This window comes from Neovison vison, chromosome 8 (assembly GCF_020171115.1).
Source record: "Neovison vison isolate M4711 chromosome 8, ASM_NN_V1, whole genome shotgun sequence".
NCBI lineage: Eukaryota > Metazoa > Chordata > Mammalia > Carnivora > Mustelidae > Neogale > Neogale vison.
This window is the reverse complement of record NC_058098.1, coordinates 72,074,158-72,098,636: the sequence shown is the minus strand read 5'-3', so window position 1 is coordinate 72,098,636 and position 24,479 is coordinate 72,074,158. Positions and strand designations below refer to the sequence as shown.

The window sequence follows — 24,479 nt, the reverse complement described above, 5'->3', positions numbered from 1 at the left end:
TAGAAAGTTCACACATGGGGGCCTGGGTGGCTCAGTCAGTTAAGCATCCACCTTCCACTCAGGTCATGACCTGGGGTCCTGGGATCCAGGCGCATGTGTGCATGTGCGGCTCCTTCCTCAAAGGGAAGTCTGCTTCTCCCTCTCCTTCTGCCGGCCACCCACCCCAGTCGTGGTCTTTCCCAAATAAACATGTAAATGTTTCTTCTCTCCTCTGTCCCACCCCACTGTGCTCGGTCTCTCTTGCTCTCTCAAATAAATAAATAAGATCTGTAAAGAGATAGAGACTTAACAGGAAGCCAGGAATAGAAAAACAAATCTGAACTGGATTTTGCTCTCTAGGACATTACAGTACATAGTGGAGAAAGAGAACAGACTCAAATAGCTATGCTGTAAGGGGGAAAGTGGTCACTACCAAGAAAAATACAGAGAAATTACTTGGGAAGTTGAGAGGACAGAGATTACTTGTGGGGAGGGAGTTGGTGGGACAGAAGGAAGAAGAATTTGGGGCTGAGAACCAAGGAGAGGAAAAGCATCTGAGCGGGGCAGAGTATCGGTCTGCTCCTCTCACATATGAAATAAGAGAAGTTCCTGGAAGGGACAAACCTCACTCAACTTCACACTCAGTTACCGCAGAGCCTGGGTGAGAATTCAGAACTCCCTACTCCTTGTCCAAAGCATTCTCCAGGACCACCCTCTCCTTCCTGTAACTAGAGGACAGGGCCGGCCAGGGAGAGCTGCAGAAGGGAGGAGATGGAGGGGTCGCTGGCCTCTCCCCCAGGTCGAGGCAGAACAGTCTCAGCAGCCGAGGCCGGGCGGGCGCGGGAGAGGGGGTGGGCAGAGCGAGGGGCGGGGAGAGGGGCGCGGGCGGCCCTCCGGGGCTGGCCAGGGCACCCGGCCCGCCGCCAAAGCCCGCGCTCAGGCTCGCCTGCCATGAGGCGGCGGTTGCCCGCGCTGCGGCCGCTGCTGGCGCTGCTGTTGCTGCTGCGGCGGGCGCTTCCCGGGGCGCACTGCCCGGAGCCCTGCAGCTGCCCGCCCGACGGCGCCCTGCGCTGCCCCGGCCCGCGGGCCGGCCTCACCGGACTGTGAGTACGCGGCGCCCCGCCCCGGCACCCTCGCTCGCTCCGGGCCACCTCGTCTCCCTACTCTGGCCCTCTTTACCTGGAAGCTTGGAGAAAAAGGCTTCGTCCTATCAAATTCCACCTTTTAAAGTGGTGAGAAGGCAAAGCTTGGGGACTGTCTTTGCCAACCAGTGCCACGCCTTGGGTGGGAGCCCTATCACTGCGCACCCTGCAGCCTCTGGTGGCCCCAGACCCGCAATTTCCCGATTTACCCGGTTGGGGCTGCGGCAAGGGGCATGGAATTGCCCAGAAGCCACGGAGGGGGAAGGCCAGCTCCCTGCAGCTGCTGGAAGGGGATCGGTTGTGATGCTTCTCAACAGCAGCTGTCTATGTCTTTGACCCTTGCGCCAGCCAGCTTGGTGAAGGTTACCGTGACCTCCGGCACCCTGCGCTCCTCTAGGCATGTGATGGCGCGCCCTATGGCAAGGGGTGACCTAGTCACTCAACCCGGGATTGTTGGCTGGCCGCGTTTCCCAACCAGTGCTGATGTGGGCCTTAGTAAGTTTACAAGGCACTGCTTTGCCCCTTCCCAGATGCACTTGCATCTCTATCTGGTTGTCTGATCAAGGTGTGTCTTGTGTCACACCTCCCACACACCACCCAGGCCTCCCCTTTACAAAGGTGATTAAAAGAATTGCATACATCAGCAAGCAGATGGAGGAAGTTGTTTCCTGAAGCGATGGGTTGAAGAGACCAGGGGCCTTTAGTGCTAGTGTATCAGTATCACTTGGTCTCTCTTCTTTGATTTAGAAAAAGGTACCACACAAAGGGGCTCCTGGGGGGCTCAGTCAGTTGAGCATCTGCCTTAGGCTCAGGTCATGATCGCAGGGCCCTGGGATCCAGCCTTGCATTGGGCTCCCTGTTGGGGGGATGGGGTCTGCTTCTCCCTCTCCCTCTGCCCCTCCCCCCAGCTTGTTCGCTCGCTCTCCCTCTCTCTAGTGAATAAATAAAATCTTTAACAAAAAAAAAGAAAAGAAAAATGTACCACACATCATATGGTTCTATTTACCTGCAATGTCCACATAGAAAGCAGATCAGTAGCTGCCAGGTAGAAGGGCAGGCCCAGGGACTGCTAATGGCCGGGGCTTCTAGGGGTAACAAAAATTACTTAACATTCTATTATAATGTAATTTTAATGTAAAAACCATTGCACTGTACACATTAAATAGGTGAATATTATGGCATATGAATTATATCTCAATAAAGTTGTTCAAAGAAAGAAGAAAGACAAGAACTATAAAAGTATCCAAAGATGCTAGGCTGGTGGAGACTGGTGTTATAGTTCTAACCATTGGCTGCAATGAATTTCCATTCTTGGGGAGGAAAGAGGCAATCCCCCACCATTTCTTTGGGCCCCAGCAGTCTGTCAAGAGTCCACTCCATGAAGGGAATTCCCCCTCTCTCCTGAGGAGCTGAGCCTCTCCCCTGAAGAAGTTAGTGGCCTTCATGGGGTGCCTGGGTGGCTCAGTCAGTTAAGCATCCCATTCTTAATATCAGCTCAAGGTATGATCTCAGGGTGGAGAAAACCAGCCCCACATCAGCTCCAGCACTGAGTGTGAAGCCAGCTTAAGATTCTCTCTCTCGGGGCGCCTGGGGGTCTCAGTGGGTTAAAGCCTCTGCCTTCGGCTCAGGTCATGATCCCAGGGTCCTGGGATTGAGCCCCACATTGGGCTCTCTGCTGAACGGGGAGCCTGCTTCCTCCTCTCTCTCTCTCTCTCTCTCTCTCTCTCTTTCTGCCTGCCTCTCTGCCTACTTGTGATCTGTCAAATAAATAAATAAAATCTTTAAAAAAAAAGATTCTCTCTCTCCCTTGACACCTCGTGGCTCAGTCAGTTAAGTGTCTGCCTTCAGCTCAGGTCATGATCCCAGGGTCCTGGGATTGAGTCCCACATCAGGCTCCCTGCTCCCTGGGAAGTTTGCTGCTCCCCTTGCTTGTGCTCTCTCCCTCTTTCCCTCTTTCTCTTTCTCTCTCTCTCTGTCTCTGACAAATACATAAATAAAATCTTTTAAAAAGTGCTCACTTCGGCAGCACATATACTAAAATCTTAAAAAAAGAAAAGATTCTCTCTGTCCCTCTGCCCACTCCTCCCCGCAAGAGTGCTCTCTTAAATAAATAAATACATAAATAAATAAAAATAAAGTTAGTGGCCTTCAGAAAATGTTTGCAGTTGAGAGATACACTTTAAAGACTGAGGGGTTTATATTCATTAGCTTCCATTAATTATCTGTCAGCTCAATTCCCTGAAGGTGAGGACTATGCTGATAGAATTGGTTTCAATCAATCCACAAATTTATGGAAACTGCCTTCTAAGTCCCAGCCCTTGTCCTTCCCTGACAAACCTCCCATCTTGCTCTTATGAATGATTGTGCCACTAACAGCCTTTCTCATTCCGCCAGCACTTATCATACAGACTTCAAGAAACTGAGGTTCAAAGAGATGGACTAACCTGACCAAGGTCCCCTTCTGCTATTGCGTACCAAAGACTGTTAACTGTGTTTTTATATTTGCTTGTCTTTGTAAGAAAGTTACATTTTCCTAAACTCACACACACACACACACACACACGCACTATGGAAAATATGCAGGATTGAGAAAAGGTTGTGTTCATTTTTGTCTTCAAAGAGCAGTAAGAAGGAAGACATGGAGGACAGACCGAAGATAGGAGGGCTGGGAGAGAACGTATTTGATGGAGTAAGATCTCTGTGAGGGTAGCATTGTCAGTCTCAGATCACAGGGGAAGGGTTAATCTTAGAGAGGGGGGGATGCTCCTGAGTCCTGGGGGATGGATAAATGTGTAACTTCTCATTGAGGCAGAAGACAGGAAAAGTGAACAGCTTCATACTGAAGTCCTCTTTCCTTGGCAATGAGTGAATGAAATGGGAGACAGTAATTACAAGATAGGGAAAAAATGCTATGTATAACAAATTATCAGGAGCTCAGCAGAAGAAAGCTGAAATCATGAATAAGGCACCCAGAAGAAGAGAGAGGTCTTACAAGAAGTCATGCACAGGGTCGGACTCTGCAGAAAGAAGGAGAGCACTCTTGTTTCTGGTGGTTGGAGGAGCTAGGTATTACTGCACAGCATTTTAGAATTCATCATTGGCCCCTCAGTAGATGCTAGTTTGTATTTTAATCTTCTAGGCCTTGGAAGTCTGCCTTGTAAGACTTCCACCTGTAAGTCCACTATTTGGTTTAAAAAGGGGAAATAAAGATACATGGATTATAATTGTCATGAACAAGCCACTGTTTGCAAATTTTGAAAATGGCACTATTCAATCATTCATATTTTTCTATCTCTTCCATGTTTTATTAAAAACTTAAATATTTAAAATTAAAAATGTGATACAAAGAATAGCCTCCCACATGTTCATTCATTCTAATTGGGGGGAGGGAAATAAAAAGAAAAAATGATTTAAAACATTTCCTTTTCCTTTTCTTATTAGTCTCAGACATCTGGAAGGAAAGGGAAAAAATTTTTTTTCACCTTGCCCATGGTTATATTAAGATCTTTGTCTCTATGACAACAGAAAGGTTGATCTTCTTGATATGGAAACAGCTTCTGAAAAATCTGTTAGTTAGAAAATGCTAATAATAATGGCAATTTATTTTTTGCATGTCGTGCCTACTGAACAGACATTAAACCTTAAACTTTATTATAAAAAATAATCCAAAGACTTTAGAAGGATAAAATGTGCTGTATCTATCAATCTAATACTACAAGAAGATGTTAGACTCCTGACATCTTTCCTGAATGTTTCTCCTTCTCATAGCTTCAGTAAAAATCAGGGTCCAGAACAGTGTTCAATGCTGTAGAGGGATATACAGGTGGAGAGCACGGTCCCAGTCCCTTGAGGAGCCCACAATCTGGATAGAAACACACGCAAGAGAGTTATGTGATCAGAGAGAGAAGTAACAAGGGTCTAGGAATTCAGAGAACAAAGCAATTACTATGGACTGAAATCTCCAAGGAAAGGCTTCACAGATGAAGAATTGTGGGGCTGAACCTTGAAGGAGAGAAAGGAAGAAGAGTCCCATTGGAAGAACCACAGGTTAGACTAGATTCAGATTCCTTGCTGAGAAGCAAAGAATAAAGCTGAATGGATTCGAGCTTCTTAAGCTTCTCCTAGGCCCTTTGGGGAATATTTTTAGAGAAAAATACAAAATCATCAGAAATACTCACATTATCCAGAGCATTGTGCAAAAAGAAAAAAAAATCCCAATATATAGTCCTTAACTAATAAATATTCAATCAGTCATTCTTGAACAACTGATTACAATGATTTTTAAGTAAAAATCATGACTTGGAGTCATGTCCCCTTGAAGCTTTCCCCAACGTCTCCTCCCTTCCATACAAGCATCCTTTGATATTCTGTACCTATCTATATCTTTGCACATACCCTGCCATAATGTAATCTTTTATTCAAAATAAGCCTCTTCTGGGAGATCAGGGTTTCCCAACTTCAGCACAACTGACATTTGGAGCCAAACAATCATTCGTGAGGGAGGGTTGTTTTGTACACTATAGGATGTTTAGCAGCTTCCCTGGCCTCCACCCATTAGATGCCAGTAGTGTTGCCCTCCTGAATTATGACAAATCAAAATGGCTCTAGACATTTGCCCAAATGCGCCATGGGAGGCAAAATTCACCCCACCTCTGGTTTTGAATCACTGTGCTAAAGTGAGAACCACAACCACTTGAAGAGATCCTAGTCAACTTAAGAATCCCAGAATTTTATGGGTATTATGATTCACATTCAGCACATATTCACGTGTTTCTTCAGCTACTGTCATTACGTGTTTCTTCAGCTACTGTCATTATCAAACTGAGTAGACAGCTGAATAGCAACAATGAATCAATGCACACACAAACAAAAATGTATATTAGTTAGCATGTACTGCATCTCAATGTCATTTTAAAAATCTCCATTATAGAGGACGGGGAGGTGAGGAGGTGATATGGGTAGTGAAGGGAGTTCTTTGTGTTATATCAATGCCTAGTTTCCAGATTTTGCAGACCCCCCCCCAGTCTATCCTTTGAATGGGCATAGTAAATGTATCCACTTCAAAGAAGCAAAACTAGAAGCTTACCCATATGAGTATATCCCATCCAAATTGCTTTGATTTTTGTTATTTGTTTATTTTAACTCACTTATTAGAGAAAAATCAGTCTTCAACCCAGGATCCATTAAAACCAACCAAAGCAATCCCCTAGGAGCCCAGATTGAGACCAATGGGTTCCCAGTCAAGGGTATGAGGTAGGAGTTTACAAAACATGGAGAAGCATACCAAGTTCTTGCAAGTACAACAGCTTGGCCCTGCCCTCAGCTTCCATGCAGCTGGGCCTGACCAAAAAAAAAAAAAAAAAAAAAAAAAAACCCAAAACAAACACAAACAAACAAACAAACAAAAACTCAATTCATAAAGCTCGTGTCTCAGCTCCCAACACCACCACTCCCACACACCCAACAAAAGCAAAAGCCCAAAGTAGAGGTTATCTTGAACCTCAGTTCTGACTCAAGTCTCCCAATGACACCTTCAAGGCAATTCTTAAACCTGGCTGTGCCTATGAACAGACTCCTTGGGGGAAACTTTGCAAGGACCAAATTTTATTAGTTTAAAAATCATCCTTCTGGGGACAGTAAATGATGACCCCTAGCAGGACACTAAAAAAGCAAACAACAGAGTTCCCAAAATCTCAGTGCAAGTGTAGAGCCAAAAATGGTTCATACACCAATTCCTTTGGCATCAGACCCAGCATCCTCCTTGGAGAGCAAAAATTCTTTGTGTTTTCTCTTGCCCTATTCTTTTTTATTTCAAAAGCAGTAAGTCAGATTAATTCAGGGCTCCAGTTCTGCTCCTTCACCCCCTCTATCTTCTTCCCAATCCTCTCAGTTTGGCTTCTTTTCATGTCTTGAAATGAGGCACAAAAGCTTTTATTCCAAAATGTAATCTGCCAGAGTGGCTGCATCAGATGGTGTCTTGGCCATGGGTAACTATAATCTTACCCATGGAACTTTAAAGTCAGGTGAATAGTGGTGCTAGAGAGACCCTGCTGCTCATTTCCAGACCCAAGGGGGGCTGGCTCCATGGAAGCATATGCATTCTGCTCTGGCAGCTCCCCTTGGCGTGCAAAAAATCTTATTTAATGCAGATTTTAGCAAATTTCTCACCAGCTATTTTTTTAAAGAGGAGAATTAAAATAATCCCACCCACCAGGCAGGTGGGCTTTCTGACTTGGTGGGCAGCTTTTAACAGCTTCTCTCCATGGGTTTCATTTCCCTCCAGCTTCTGCCTCACAGGGAAAGGACACCCCCTCCCAGTCAGCAAACAACTCACAGCTGCGCTCTGTGTGGTCCTGAACAAGAGCTTAATGCCACCTGAGCCAAACCCAGAACAGTCCAATTTATAAGTAAAACTCGGCTTTCAGAATGAAGGGGGTCCCCCCTCTCCGCTGCTATGACATTTGTCCTTGACTCTGACGAAATGAGGTGGCTCCTGGGTTCCTAATTCTACCTCAGAAGCAGCAGCAGACAGGATTTCTGAGCCCACAGGGGTAGGGCTGATCTGGTATGACAAGGTAGGGCCCACTGCAGCGTTCCGATCATCTGAACTGATCAACAGGATAAAGACCAGGCAGACCGGAGTTCTAGCATGAAGTCTCCTTCCCTTAATTTGCACTATGGGTTCTGGCTAGCGATAAAGCCTCTGTGCTGTCTATAAAAGGGGCGAGATGGTTCCTGCCCCTGAGCGGGGCTGACTGTGGTGAAGATAAATGAGCTGGCAGAGCCAAAAGTACCGGGAAATAAAGGTTCCACCTAACTACAACGTGTGATTGTAACGATCTGATGGTACGGAGAAGACTACAAACCCACAGCTGGTGAATGAGGTTGAACAGAAAATACACATCATCCAAGGGGCAAGCCTGGTGGAATAGTTTTGTTCCCGGGAGGTGTTAATTAGAGAAAATGACCCCCGAGGTCTTCTCAACCTGGAAGGTGAATAACTTAGAATCTCGAAATAGCAGAGCTCATTATTGCCTGGAGTCTGATATGCTAGTCTTCTCAGCCCAGGCTGAGCTGCCTTTGAAACATGCCTCCTAACACCTGATTAGAGGCTGTTTTCTACTGTACAACAGGATTAGTCCTGTGTATCCGGCTAGAGCATCTGACCTATTCTGGGTCCTTTCTTTTCTCCATTCCCCATCCCATGGCTCCGGCTGACACACAGAAGATCTGTTGACCGTCTGGGAATTACATACTGAAGTGTATAAGACAACATGCAGAATCCATAGACACTGCCCCTGCCCTCCAAGAGCTTCTAGTCTTCAGCCATAGGAGAGAGAGGTCTAGTTCTCAGATGACTGCAGAGAAAAGCAGGAGGTGAGGAAGCTTATAAACCAAGTCTGGTAGGAGTTCAGAATAGGGGGTCATCGCTTCTAGTCTAAGTAAGGAAGAAACTTCAGTGGAGGCATGGCTTGAGCTGTAGTTCTCGGAGTCTCTTTCCCTATGGGGACAGCCAGGCCAGTGCGATTATCCCAGAAGCCTGGTCCTGCTCTCTGACACAAGCTTAGAGAAGACACTGGCAAATCACTGTCCAGGGCCCTCTGCTCTCTCACTGACCACCACATACCCCCCCTGCTATGGGTCCTCAATGGAACGGAGGCTTACTTCCCCCAGGAAACGGAGGCAGAGCTCCGGTTAAGGCTTTTCTTATTTGTAAGCACCGGAAATCAGCTCTGACCAACTGAATCATCGGAGGTTAACCCCACAGAAGAACAAGGAGGAAGGCGAAGGATATGCAGGATCCCAAGAGCATTTGGCATTTTAGCAGCAAGAGGTGAGTTCCCATTCCTCTAGATTCCACCTTTACAATGAATCAGCTCCACAGTCCTAGCACAAGTTTGAAATTCCCAAGAGAAAGAATCTGCCTGGGCAAGAACAAAGGAGCAACAGTCAACCAGATGCTCCACCCAGACATAACCAGCAATGAGGCGCTTCTACAGAAGGGGCATTTTTGAGCAAGATAACTACACAAATTAGGATCCACCAGAGCTGAGGAGCTGGTAAAGAGTGAAGGCACTCATGCCAGTAATTTCAGGCACTTCGTTTTTTTTTTTTTTTAAGATTTTATTTATTTGAGAAGGAGAGAGAGAGAGAGAGAGAAATGAGCAGGGTGAGGGCAGAGGGAGAAGAAGACTCCCTACTGAGCAGGGAGTAGGACGCTGGACTCCATCCCAGGACCCTGGGATCATGACCTGACCCGAAGACAGACACTTAACTGCCTGAGCCTCATTTCAGGCACTTTAAATCTATCCTCAAATTAATTAAAAATATGTGGTATATCAGCTGCAACCAGATTTTACAGGCTTATTTTTAAAAAAGAAAAAGAAAAGAAAAGTTTGTAAGTGTCTGGATGGAACAGGAGCCTGTAATGAAAGAGTTTCCTGAAGCATACCTTCAGTGTCACTGTCCTGACAACATAATATTCTCGGCTTCTAAAAAATACTTTTGAGAAATGATTACAGATGATGCAGACATTCCCTGGGGAGAATTCAACATGTAATTTTATTTACCAGAGTTATTCTTGTCATGTTATATTATTGCTAGAAGAATTCAGTTTAAGGGGTAAAGATTGGGTTATTTGGCTTTGTGTCTGTAGAAAACTTTAAATGGGTTTTGAGGTAAGGGCTTAGATGTGTTTACCATTTTCCTCGGAGGCTTTATATCTTTAATTTAGTTGTTGCACAAATGACTTGGAAAATCTATTATCCAGGGACTCTTCTTGAAAATTTTGGTTCACACTATAATTCATAAGCTCCTCACAGCTTCTTGGGTGCTCCAGAAAGTCTGTCTTAGAGGAGTCACCCAAATTACACTTCGCCATGGGAGGGTTCCAACTGACTAAACTTTTTAAAATCAGTGAGCAAATGAGAGCTCTGCAGAGTGGTTCTCTAGGGTTGTAACATTTAATGGAAAATTGTTCTGTATCATTTTTTAAAAGGGCTGTCAGCTGACACCTGTAAGAAATACCTGATCCCAAAAGAAAGTTACCAAGTGGGAATATTTACCCTCCCTCTCAGTTGTCCTATCTATTATCAGCAGAGAGTTGAGTCAGGGAAAAGTCACAGATATTTTATAGATTAAAGAGTGACCCATGACAAATAGAAGAGTCCATTCCAATGTACTGAACCCACCAGCCCCTCACCCCCACTAATCCCCTACCCTTGACAAGGAAGGTAGAGTCGTCACTAGAAGTTACTGCGTTAGCTTGAATCCTTTGCAGTAAGCAGCTGTGGATTAGAAGTACTCACTGTGCTCTTATCTTGTGCTAGATGCTATATTAGTACTATATAAATGGTCCCTTATTTAATCTCAAAAATCACTGGGGTAGTTAGTATCATCATTATCTTATGAGTAAAGCTGTGATTTGAATGCAAGTAGTCTGGGTCCAGGGTCTGGTCTTCACTGCCCCCACGAGACTGCTTCCAGAGAGAAAGCACATGCCATTGGTATTGACGGCATATTCTGGAAAGTACAGAGCCTCTGAGAGAGACCTTTAACCAAGGGTAGAAGCTGACCCGCAGAGAAGGGTGGATGTGCCAGATGGTGGAGACAGTGTGAATAGAGGCAGAAAAGAGAGAGGCAAGTTCAGGAACCACAATAGGGTGATTTGTCCACAGTGGCACAATCCAGCAAAAATATAACGTCAGTCACAGGTGTGATCTTCATTTTCTAATAGCCAAGTTTAAAGAGCTTTTAAAAAGTGAAATCAATTTCAGTGAAATAGTTCATTTAATCTCCATGTATAAAATATTATCATTTTAACATGTAATCAGTACAAAAACTATTCATGAGATACTTTATATTCTTTTTCTTTGAGTCTTCAACAGCTTCCAAATTTCCAGTGTACATGGTACGCTTTCAGTGCACCTCAATTCAGATCTGCTGTGTTTCAAGGGCTCAGTGGGCACATGTGGCTGGTGGCTGCCTGACTGGACAGCGCAAGTTGAGTGTGTGGGTTATTTGAGAGAAATAGTGGGTGACAGGACTGGCAAATGAAGTTTAAACCTTTATTTGAAGGGCATGAATACAGGGCTGAGACATGTGTAGATAGTAGGCAGGCCAAGAGAAGATAACTGAGTATGATAGTAACATGGTGGGAGTTACCAGGAAGATCAGTCTAGACCTGTTAGGGGAAACCCAGTGTGGGGTGAGGGGAAGCCAGGTCAGGGACTAGTCAGAGTGGAGAAAAGAATGCCCAAGAAATTTGGCAGTGGGAAAGGAATAAAGGAGCTGGAAGCAAGAAACCCTTGTGAAGGCAGGGTCCAGCAGAGAATGGGTGTTCAGTGGTGGAACAGAGGAAACATTCATATGGGGTATGAATGGGGTACCTGGTAAATTCTCAAATTAATAGTACAGAGAGGGGAAAAAAAACTGAGTAGTCATTCTTGCTGAGGAGGGTAGGAGAGAGAAAGACAACCCATTCTGGTAGGCTCATGGAGGAAGAGGAATTTAAGCAGCATCTTTGAAGTTGAAGACTGTGAGCACATGCCCTCCAGAAGCTGTTGGTTGTGTCAGAAGACTATGTTTTCACCGGAGAAACAGAGGATTGTTTAGCAGAGTCTATCAACAAAACCCCTAGAGGAACAGTGCTGGTGCGCTTTGATTAGTGAAAGACACAGCACTGGACTGGGAACAAAGTGACCTATGTTCTAGTCCAGATCTGCCACAGAATTGCCACATGGTTTCAGGGAAATCATTTTGCTTTTCCTAGCTGAAGATTTCTTTGTCTATAAAGTGAGGGGTTGAACCAAATCACTGGCCAGCAGCCCTTTCTTCTGATTCCTTGAGCCTAATACAGGAAGTGTTTAAAAGAGTGGTCAGTCAAAACCACCTCGATGTATTTTTAAGGAGCATTCCAAATTTCCAGATGTAAAACTGAACAAATTGCTTGTCCATCTATACTGACTTCATATTTCAGGTAATATTGACAACTCAGCTCCCTCTAGGTAAATGTTGAAGACAAGAGGCCAATAAATGAAGACATAGCCAGTAATGAAATTACCAAGTGGATCGATACATTTGAAAACTCAATGATTTAAAATCATTTAGAAAGGGGGAAACCACTTTTATTTCATTCCAAGATGAAAGCAAGTTTATTATAATTACCCAGCAGCTTTGAAAAGAACACAGACATTCTTAAGTCTCTGTTGAATTTAGATCAAGGTCTTATGTAATAAATACAAAAACATTAACATTCTTTTAAATAAGGTAATGCTTCTGCCTCCTATTTCAATGAGTTCATTAGGCAAAAAGCTTTGAGCATCTTGAGTTTCTTTTTTCCTACTTCTGATCTGGTAGCATTTTAAAATTCAGGATCTATAGCTCTAGCAATAAACTAATTGTCTGTGAAAGACAGATGGATGTTTGTAGCTTTCGTAAATCGATAATATAGATGGCTTTTCTAGATAATTAGAAGGAAGTGAATAAAAATATTTCATTTCTGCTATGCGGGGCAGAAGGACGGGTAAAGTCTCTGACAGGATACCTAGGACTCCACCCAGTCTTTGGGGACTCTGTTTGGTGCAAGACTTTTTCCCAGGCTCTCACCTTCTTCTGGCCCTGCTTAGCCTCCAGGCTTCAGAAGGTGATCCTACCTTGGAAACCCTGATGCAATCCAAGCTTTTAAAGACCAAGGGGAGGAGGGGAACCTACAGTTGTCATTGACTTCATGTGAAATCTGTCTTTTAAAGGAGAGAGTGCATCCATTGGAACTGTATTTTCCATTCACCTAGGGAGTTTGTTATTTAAAGGAACTGTCCTTAGAATTCTTTTGTAGAACAAAGAGCCCTTTGATAATGCAAATGGATCCCAACTGGTAGGGTTTTATAAGCAAGGATTTCTAAATCCTGGATTTCACTGAGGGGGGACACAGTCCTCCTGACTCTGAAATTCATCAGCTAACATTATGTTGAGTGTTCCTTAACAAGCCAGTGAGCTGGGCAAACTGGTTCCTTCCAAGGTCATCTGTGTTTTTAAACCCTGAAGAAAAAAGTAAGAAGGGTTCAAGCCCTACCTCATGAGTATTCAGGAGACATTAGGAACAATTAAGGAGGACCTGATAATATGGCATCCTTTTCAGGGTGATTGAGTTTATATAAATGCTATTTGCTTATCTGTAAATTGTCCCCTGGTGCTGAGTTCTGACACAAAATGCACTGGTGGCTCGGCAATTGGGGTTGGCTGGGAAGGTGTCCAGGTCAAAGAGTGCATGGGAAGGAGCTCTGAAGGTGGGATGGCCCTTCGGACTAGTCCAGCCTTGAGGCAAAGGGGTCTGGCCCTCACCCTGCACTGACCAGTCATCGGATGCATGCTGCCCAGGAGAGAAGAGGTGATCTTGGATGAGGTAACAATCTTAGGCTGAGGGTAATTCCAGGGAAACAACCATTTAGGAGCTTCCTCTGTCCCCCTTCCCAGCCTCTGGGCGAATGAGTGCCTCAGTCCGGAAGGGTGATTTTGGCAGCCAACCATAGCATCCTCTCTAGGAACTAACCCAACTGTACTGGGCCGCCCCACAAAGAGTCTCTGTCTATGCCAGGGGGCCCAGATTGAAAGTCAGAACCCAGCAATGAGAGCTACAAGGATGAACCTAACCAGATAGCAGTTAGGAACTCTTCTGGGTCAGTAGTGTTTTTTAAGAAGCAGAGACACAGGGATCAGAATACGGTGACTGAGGAGAAGGGTGAGAGGGGCTCCACTCCTAGGTGGACTCTGGGGAGACCAGGCAGCCTACAGGATAAGGACTCAAGGCAAAAACAAGCACCAACATGGTGTCAGGGGAAGCGAGTATAATTCAAGACATCGCAGATGTACTCCTACCTTCCAAATATTGTTAAGTTTAGTGTAAACAATGCAGCAAGGCACAGAACTCCACCAGAGAAACGACCAATCACAGGATGCCAGAACTAGAGTGAGTGCTTAGTTTCAACCTACATCAACATTAGCCCATAACTGGAAAGACTGGGGAATTCCAGACAGGATTTATGAAAAAATGGACTTTGATGAAATTAAGGCAGACTCTGTCATCCTATCTAAGTATTTGCTTCAACATCTATAGCACAGGCACTTGGGCAAAGTGGGATTTGGCTCTAATCCAAGTGTCGCCCATGGTGTATCATCCATTCATTTAAAAATCAAAGTGTCATATAGGAAGAAGGAAAGGAAAGGAAAGGGAAAAGGCTGTGAAATGTAATAAAAATAAGTAGTTGGGGTGCCCCCCACCATGAACATCCTGAAACATCTCATGGACTATTTAGGAGGCAGACGGAACTCTCGACCCTACAATTTGCCTTACATTTGCCCACTAGCCTGGCTCTTTACTACCATCTGAGCTGCCTAGTTTAGGACTGTCACATTCCTTGTCTGAGACAGAAAAGGCTCTGCCCCTCTTTTATTTGTCTTTGCTTTACGCATAGCTTTCATTTCCTTTCTTGACCTTGGACAGTGGAGCTGCTGAACTGTCCTTGCCCTTGATCTTTTGTCCCCAGTTCTCCTTGGCTGCTGCTCTACAGCAAATGATATTGACTAGGCTTTTCCACAGAAGTTCCTGAAGTTCACAAAACTCTTGGACTACACATAGGCCCAATTTCAAAACCAGGAAAGAAGAAAAGAAGGAAGGGGAGAGGGAAGGAAAGCAGGGGAGGACTCAATACATCAAAACAGAACTTTCATTCTTTTTCTTTTTTTGTCTCTCAGATACAGAGGGTTAAGTCAATCACACTTCTTCATGCAAGCAACGTCATCACTGGTCCATTCAAAGTCACTCTGCTTTCAGTTATTCATTTCATCCCCTCTCTCACTTCCCTTTCAACTTGCCATAGGCCAGGATCCTAATATCTGCTGAGCTGTTTTCTCTTAAAATAGCTAATGTTTTATATGTGTATACTTTTAAATTGGGCAAGTAGGATTTTATGTCATGAATTTCTTACTTGTTGCTCTCAGTACCATGATTCTAAGATCCACACAGGCTGTTCTGTGTGCCTTTAGACTCTTGCTTCTAGCTGCTGACCTATGACTTAGGTACGTGCTGCCCACACTACCATTGTCCCAGTCAGTAATGGATGCTCAGATTGCATCCTACCCCCTGCTGCCACAGTGCCATGAAGGATATCCTTAAACTGGTTCCCTTAAGTATCACTGTCAGAATTTCTCTGGGATGTATACCGGAGGAGAATCACAGGGCTATTATGGAGACAGTTGCTCACATTGCTAAAAGTTTCTGGCCTCACAAAAGCACCCATCAGAGAAGGAGCACCTTCAAAGGCAGTACATTCAAATGGTTATTGGCACGTCTGCTCAGAAACTGCTACCAACTGATGAAAAAATCAGGAAGGCAGACATGACATCTCTAAAATAAAAATGTAAGTCAGTGGGAAAAACAGCTTTGGAGTCATAGAACCACATTCTGCCCCTCACTTCATGAGAACACATCTAGCGGCAAAAGCTCAGTACACCTGCCTCACCCACCTGTCTCCCCATTCTCTAGCTCCCAGGCCTCATCCTCGCCCCAACCACATCCACAAAGTTACCTGCTGGTTGCTCAGTGCTTCCTTTATGGTAGGAACTTTATTTTTATTCTCATTATGGCTGCCTTTCCTGATCAGCAGCATCAACATCAACTACAAAATTTCATCGTGCACTAGGGCTGTCCTGTAGTCACTGGGGACAGCCAGTGCATGATCTACAGCTTCTCTCACTTCTGTCCAACCTTTGCTCCTCATCCCTCATCCCTCCATCAATCAAAAGCTCTGGCAACCTCCCTGGTCATACCTGAGCCAAACTGCTCTCCTGGGAGCCACACTGTGCTCCCTTTCTGAGGAGGAGGCTGCTTGCTGAGAGGCTCCAGCTTCTGGGTTCCATTTGCATGAATAAACAGCTCTGAAGGGTTCGTTTTAAGCTTTTATGTAAACACTCTCCAAAATATGTTCTGTACTGCATTATCCCCAGCAATAAAGATTCTGGAATCAGAATTTGGCTGTCAGTTTTATTGATGTGGCATGGGGTACAGTAGAATACAGCTTTCTCTTCTGGAAATTTATTGACTTGGCAGTGTAGAGAGCAATAAAACTGTGTTTTTAATCAGTAAGCCAAGCGGACATGATTCCAGAAGAAATATAGGAAGCAAACATGCTATCGTAAGAAGATTTCTCCCCCTGCTGTCCCTGTTCTTCTTGGATGCCCTGTTAAATAAGTTTGGGTATTGAACAATGTGTTTGGTGGGACTGTCTTCAGGAATAAAGTCAGAGGATCAAGTTTGGATTACTTCCTCTAAGTTGTACCGTCTCTAAGAAACTGTTGAGTAAAAGCATCTCTGAAATGAAATTTCTCTGCATTAGTCCCTAGAGAGGAACTTTGGGTAAGATGCTCTGTAGGAGAAACTGAGAGAGTGCAGCATTTCTCTTATCAAGAGAAATAAGATTACAATGCCTGTTCCTCCACCTTGCTCACTGACAGAGAGCGGGTTACCTGTATAGACCTGAAGGAAATGAAATCACCATCTCTTAAGAGATATCTGCATCCCATGTTCATTCCAGTAGTAACAGTCAAGATATATAGAAACAACCAAAGGGTCCTTCATGAATTAATGAATTATTATTCATAAAATTAATGAATACATTTTAAAAATGTGGTAAATACACACACACACACACACACACACAGAGGGATATTTTTCAGCCATAAAAAAGAAGCCATTTAAGATAACATAGACACATCTGGAAGGCTTTATGCCAAGTGAACTAAGCCAAACAGAGAAAGACAAATACTGTATGTTATCACTTATATGTGGAATCTTAAAAACAACAACAGCCAGTTTCCTACAAAAAGAAGAGAATCATGGTTGCCAGGGGCTGCAGAGAGGGGAAAAAGAGGAGCTATAGATCAAAGGCCACAAACTTTGAGTTATAAGACTATGTTCTGAGGATCTAATGAAAGTAGATTTTAAATGTTCTCACCCTCTCCCAAAAAGAGTTAACTATGTGAGGTGACAGATATGTTAATTTTCTTAATCTTGGTAATGATTCCACAATGTATGTGTATATCGTTACCACACTGTACACTTTAAGTATATACAATTATATTTGTCGTTATTCCTCAGTTAAGTTTGTGGTGGGGAGAGAAAGAGAGTGGGTAAAGAGTCACATACTTTGGCCCAATATCACACCATAGAAAGAACATCTGGGTTCAGTCCACTTGGTCATGCTACTTTGTTCAGGCTACTGAGTCTCGATCTACTTCCTCTGCTATCAAAGGGAAATACCCACCTTACACCATTGTTGAGTGGATAAAATAAGTTTATAGGTGGGTGTGCACAACTCACATAGCACCTTATACCAGTAGCAAGTCCCTTCCGAGACCGTAAGACATCTCCCTGATTCAAATACACTTCTGATGCAGAAGGTGTTCTTTCCGGCAACCACGACAGTCTGCTTGACAGATCTCCCACCTCTACTTTCTTATTCCTGATACTCACTTCCCACCTGAAATGTCCTTGTTCACTCCCCCACCTCTGCCAGTGCTTGGTCCAAAACCCTGAACCACTGTATATGCTTGATGCTGACTGAACATTCACCCCTCTTTGCAGATGCTTTCATCTGAGATGTCTTAACCCCAGCAGGCACACATCATCCTATCCTGCTTTTGCTGTCGCCGAGGAATTGCTCTTTTCTCAACTTTTATGTAATGCGTAACTTTTGTCTCAGTTCAAGAACACTCGGATTGTTCCTCTGAATACATGTGAGTGACTGAAAGGAATGCCCTGTAGATGTTCCCTCAAAATGGCACGAGATGCCTATGTGATTGAGCTATCATAGCAGTCCCATGGTCTGGAGGGGAGGATGCTGAAAGGGGCTGTCTGGGGAAGACGGTATAGATCAAAACAGAAACATGTTCCTAGTTTCTAGAATCTTCCCTTCTCTGCCTGCCTGGTTTCTAATTGTATTTTCACCAGTCACTTCTCTACTTTTCTCAAGACAGTTTATTTTCCATCTTCCTAGCCAGGCCTATGGGGCCACCTTTGAACGATTTTATCAGCTCTTTACTTGGTGCCCAAGCCCTGTTCTTTGCATGGCTTATCTTGATTAATCCTCATAACCACCCTGTGAAGGAGGAATTATTATTCTTTTAATAGATGAAGAAACCAAAATAGAGGGCGTACATAACATCCTCAGGATCAACTGGCCAGGTAATGGGAGAATGGAGATTTGAACCCAGGTGTGTCTGAGCCCAAAGTTTGGGATCTTACTTACAAAATAACATACTCTTTGATAAAGACCAAAAGTGAGTCTTGGCACATCTCTTTATCGATATGTTGGAATTCTACACCTGAATCCAGTCGTTGGAACTCTGCAGTTACATGTAGTTAAGCACACATACACACATGCAACCTACACACACACACATGTTTTATTCATGAACTTAAAAGGTACCCAGTCTTAAATATTAAACTCTTGGCTTTCCTTTCTTCTTTTCTAGATCACTCTACTATCTCCCTATCAAACTAATCCCATCTCAAGCTTTCAGAGGACTTAATGAGGTCATAAAAATGTAAGTAAGATACTGCGTATCAAAAGACATTTGTAATTGGAATAATAAAATTTTTGTAAGAGAAAGCATAGTTGAAAAGGGATAATTTTTCTAGGAGAGGAACCGTGTTAAAGAAACCCCAGTATTGTTATCTTTATAATACAAATAATATCTAGGGACCTCTGAAGAAAAGTATGATTTTCAAGAGTCATTAAATTCCAGATAATTAACCTTGCTTCAATGAACTGAATGCATTTTGATAAGTGATGATAAACTTCTCAAGTAGAGAAGAAAATAGATTCTAATCATAAAAATTCTCCTTCTGCTACAGCAGTTATTCCCTTGTGTCACATTTTTAGATAACACCCACACAGAAGAAAATGTGTTGGAGGTTTATTGTGCATCAGAAGATAATCATTATATCTAAAATATAATAAGTATATGACAAAAACACAGTATTTATAGCTGTATTGATAAAAGGCCTTCATCAAAAGTGTAAAGCAACCCGATAATACAGCATGATCTCACATTTCTGTCAGATGTAACTTCAATCCTTTCTCCCGGTCTCAGCCTCTAGGGCACAAGACAGCATACACGAGAGAGAACTTTCTCAGGAGTCTGGTTTTTCAGCATCCTCCTAATGTCAGCCCATGTGAAAGGACCTCAAAGGCCATTTAGTTCCTAGAGAGCATCTCTAATCTTAACAATCCATGGGGCTTTCGAAGCCAGTTTACATCACTAAAGATGCTGCATCAACAATCCTGGCTCCTTGGGGAATCTCTGACTGCTCCTTAGGGTATTAGCAAGCAATGAGGATATTAAAAATAATTCCCCAAGAATTACAGAATGTCAGTTTCCTTGAACCTAACCCTTACTCTTCTGCTCTCAAGTTTAAATGCTGAGTTTTGACAACTTTTAATGTGTTAGACCTCCTCATGAGAAAAGCAGCCACAGCTAAAGAAACAAACCATTAGGTACAAATAAAATGAATCGGTCCAGGAACAATCCATTACCGTGTTGTTCATAAAAGACATTAACTGCCTTAGGCTCAGCCTTTCTGTGGACTAAAGCTCTCGAGTCTGAAGGCTTCAGCGAACGTTAACCTTAGAAACACTCAAATGTACAATTTGTGAATTTGAGATTTTTTTTTCTCAGTTGGCAGCAAATGGTAGCTTATGTTGGGATTTTAGGGTAACATTGACATTCCCTGCATGCCTGGGATGATATATGGCAAGCCTAGTTCCTTTACGTTTGTGTCTTTTTAAAAAATCCATTCAGGGATGCCTGGGATGCTCTGTTAGTTGGGCACCCAACTCCTGGTTTTGGCTCAGGTTGAGATCTCAGGGTTGTGAGATCACGCTTCGCATAGGGCTCTATGCTCAGCATGGAGTCTGCTTGGGATTCTCTGCCTCTCCCTCTGCCCTGCCTGCCATTCATTCTCACTCTCTAAAATAAGTAAGTACATAAAATCTTTAAAAAAAAAATATTCCATTCATTAATCCACCCATCCGTTCATTCATACTCTATTCACCATGCAATATGAAGTCAGCACAGTTTCTGAAGCGGACAGGACATACTCCTTGTCCTCCATTTTGTAAAAGGAAAAAAGTCAAAGAAACAGACAGTTACAATCCAAAAATGATACTACATTCTGAAATTACCACCTTGCAATTGCCTCAGAGAAGAATTAGGGGAAAAGGAAAAAGAGTTATGAAAAAATGAATTGCAACCCAAATTAAAACCTCACTAGAGTGACGGAGCTGGGAATTTGGACATCCTGATCCTTGTCCTGAGCCTGCTCATAAGCATTTTTTGCCTCTCCTCTGGAAAGTTCCCATTTCCAAAGCTGTCATAGAAGGGAATCTGATTAGATTTTCTCAAAAGACCTGTCTACTTCTAACAATCTGGAGCTCTGAGTCATACATAAACAAGAAAAAAACCCTGTCACATAAAGAGGGGCTACTGAAACCTGCATTTCAACTGCACCTGGGTTATAGATGCCCGTCAATGCTCCTAAAGGGAGATGGTAGCACTTTATGACGTGAGGACAATGGGAGGCATCCCTGTTCTTTTTTAATAGGACACACTGGAGCCCCAGTTGTTGGGTCACACACACAGGTTATTATGATGCATGCATGGTCATTTCTTTTACGTTTCTTTCTTTCTTTCTTTCTTTCTTTTTTTTCTCTCCCCTAGTGAAATCTCTCAAAGTGATTCTCTGGAAAAGATAGAAGCTAATGCCTTTGACAACCTCTTCAATTTGTCTGAAATGTAAGCATCAGTTAACAGATAGTTTATTGCTGTACACTATTATCCTTGCTGGCTGGAGCCCACTCAGTATTTGTATCCAAGCATCCACTGCTAGGAATCCAGGAGGAAAAGACCATAGCAATTACTAGGTCTGGGCAGGCACTAATTTCTCTCACTGCAGTGGCCTGAAGGTTGCCATGGTGACAACTGCTTCTCCCTGGGAGCTGTATAAACTCTAAAACATCACAACACAAAGTTGGAAATTAAAATTGACATTGTGGAGTCCTGCCGACTAGGTCTTACCTTATGGAAGGGAGGGTATGAAGTACCTGGGATAGCAGGGAAATTTGAAAAGGAGCTTAGAGATCATGAATTAGTTCATTGAGCACTGTTTGGGCATCTTCATTTATTTAGGAAATGATTCCTAGAAATCCATGTAAAACTCTGTCTTGGACATTTGTGTGCTGTTTGTTATTGTAATGTTTCAGAATTGATATTTAAAAACAGTTCTTTCCAAATTATTATTTTCCTCTAATATACAAAAAAGATGGGTGAATGGCTCAAATCAGTTTTCAGGTGATGAACTGATGATCCAAAGAGGGTAAGTGACTTGCCTGATGTCACACAGCAAGTTGGTGTTAGAGTTGGGGCCAGGAATTGGGTCATGTGACTCCCAAACCAGGCTTCTTACTGCTGCCTTATTTAGCTCAAATCTGAACTTCTAAAAAATGTCACCTGCATAGGACTTTTGAAAGTTAAGAGAAGGGGAAGGATATTAGCAACAAACATTTTCCACGCACTTATGTCTGGCATTTATTTCCTTGAGGTTGTGTTAATCCTCACAGTTCCCCTGCGAAGTGGGGTCATTATCCCTGTTGTTCAAGGGAAGGAATGGAGGCTCAGAGAGGTCAGTAACTTTACCAGTGTGGCACAATGGCAGGGCTGAAATTCCACCCTGGCCTGTCTTTCTTCAAAGCTCATGCATTTCCCACCACACCACAAGGCCTCCCTATGAATGGTCCAATTAGCAATTATCTAAAGAGAATAACTGATTGATAAGAATGTGAGTACCTGCCACGTGTCCAACCAAGGGTCAAGTGCTGCTGGAATACAGAGGATAAAAAATAAACCTTCCCCAGGAGATGACAATATACTCAGGGAGGTGAGAATACCTCATCAACTGATTATGGGGAAATCCAAAATAATGGATATTCAAATGCAGATTTATAGTCTGGTCTTCGCTATGAAGTAGAATTTGTGGGGAGGAGGTAGGGAAGTGAAGGGTAGAAGTGGTCATCACCATTATAAATGACAGTACTATCCTAGACCAAGAAACCTGCCTGTCATAATAAAGCACAGCTTATACTGAGAACCACCAGAATAACTTAAGATAAATAAATTTCTCATGATGCAACAGAAAGAAAAATAAAATGCTCTAAGGGAAAGTTTATGGACTTTCCAAGGCTGTATGGACCTAACATACAGCTGCAGCCCCAGTACCTAAACAATGCCTGACACACATAGGTACTTAATAAATGTTTGTCGAGTGAGGGAATGTGTGGATGAGTAGTTTAAATCAGACCCCAAAAGCTCTTTAAAAGTTCCTTCCACTCTACCTACATAATACTTTATATGATCCACAATGGCTTGACTAAGTTGTTGTAAAAATAATTACAGTGAAACATCACTCACCTCCAAAGAATCGAAAGGACATAAAAGGTGGAAATAGGCACCAATGGTGGGGAACTATAGTAAGAGGGGGATGAACACTAGACTCGGAGTCTGTAGAACTGAGTTCACTTCCAAGTTGTGCTACTTCATAGCTGTGTGACTAGAGATAAATCATTCAACATCCTTGCTTCATCAACTATACTAATAATTATTAACACTGGTTAAATCCCTAATGTGAACCAGAAACACACATTTACTTCTCAAAAAGTACCCTATGAAGAAACAGAGCTTTAAATGATGCATCCAAGGTCATACAATTACTAAAACCAAATTGACTCCAGAACCCCTCTAAACAACCAACACACTGAAGAACAAGAGTAATCATCATTTCTTCAGGTGGTTGTGGCATGAGTAAGAGAGTCAAAGGCATTTACTGACCTTGAATCCAGAGTAGACAGGCAACTGTGGCTCCTTCTCAAAGGGTCAAAGTCACTGGAGAAGTAGGGAGAAGGGCCATTACACCACTGTGGAGCTATACTTTTATACTTTACAAAGCCCTCCCTACATTATCTCTAGCTATTCTATTACTCATTACATACCAACCTATGAGGAAGGAAGAGAGCATATTATTATTCTAATTTTATAGAAGGTCACACTAGCTCAGGGAAGTTAGGAAGCTGTGCATCATCACACAACAAATTATCTATAACAATGAGCATAAAATTCCCCTAAACCCAAGCCCCTGGTCTGATCCAAAGACTGAGTGCCTGTCTGGATCATTGGTCAGTGGGGCTGCCAGTCCAGTCTGAAGAAGACCAGTTTGCCTATAAGGGAGAGTAGCCAGTCTGCTCATCTGACCTGGGAGTGGACTCTCCCATCACTGCCAGCATGCAGGCTCATGGTGGGGTAGGATCCACTTGGTCAGGGGTCCTGGAAGTTGGTGCTGTGTCACTGAGTAGGGGTGGAACAGACTCCCAGCTATGATGTTTATACCTGCCTCAGAAAGAGGTTGAGAGCAGAGCTTCCTGGCAAGAGCCAAGTGGCTCCCACCATGTAGTTTTCATTCCCCAGGCTCTCAGAAGCTCCTCCCAAGCATACAGAAGTCACTTGATTTTAATTGATGCCATTTCCAGCCAGCATCTTCTGATAACTACGGTCTTGTACATTCCAAACAATACATATTTCTTAAAGTGCTCCTTCTCTTTTTACAGACTGATCCAGAACACAAAAAACCTGGTGTACATCGAGGCTGGAGCATTTAGAAATCTCCCCCGGTTAAAATACCTGTGAGAATTTTTCCTTTTTGAGCAACTGGGGAGAGAAATTGGGTATCTGATGAAAATCAAAAACAGTTAACATGTTGGGAAGAATTTTTTAACTATGTACTTAGCATTATGTGCACGTCTGTCTTCAGCCTTCTGATTAAAATTTAATCAGCATTTCTTGTCAGCTACCAGGCTGGGTGCCCTCAGAATCCATGTAACTGGCTCCCAACATTTTCGCTCTCCAAAAAGCACATGAAAAGAATATCACCCCCTTTGCAAAGATTTTCAAAACTGACAGTGGGAATGGGGAGGCAGGGTCATGACACTTGAAAAAGAGTAAATTGGAATCTCTAAGGTGAGGTGGTGAAGCAGACAGAGCATAGGTGAAAGCAGGCAATTCTGATTGGACACCCATGCCTGGTTAAGAATTACTGATGCCTTCATCTCATTTGTTCCTTTATGCATTAAGTGAAAACTTTGTAAGTACTACCTTGAGGTAGGCACTGTGCCATATAAACTAAATCACTGTTTTTTATTTCCCATTAAATCTTATTAGGTCTATAGTTAGAATTCTAAATTGAGTACCCATGGT

At 43.3% G+C, this 24,479-nt stretch overlaps 1 protein-coding gene across 1 annotated transcript in view; it reads left to right on the top strand.

The window, feature by feature from the left end:
- The first annotated feature begins 930 nt into the window (after positions 1 to 930).
- LHCGR (luteinizing hormone/choriogonadotropin receptor) overlaps positions 931 to 24,479 on the top strand; it is a 52,120-nt gene continuing 28,571 nt past the window's right edge. Inside the window, exons 1-4 of the mRNA XM_044262449.1 lie at positions 931 to 1,082; positions 18,651 to 18,722; positions 20,898 to 20,972; positions 23,834 to 23,908. Of these exons, the coding sequence (XP_044118384.1) occupies positions 931 to 1,082; positions 18,651 to 18,722; positions 20,898 to 20,972; positions 23,834 to 23,908 (374 nt within the window). The remainder of the gene's footprint in view (positions 1,083 to 18,650; positions 18,723 to 20,897; positions 20,973 to 23,833; positions 23,909 to 24,479) is intronic.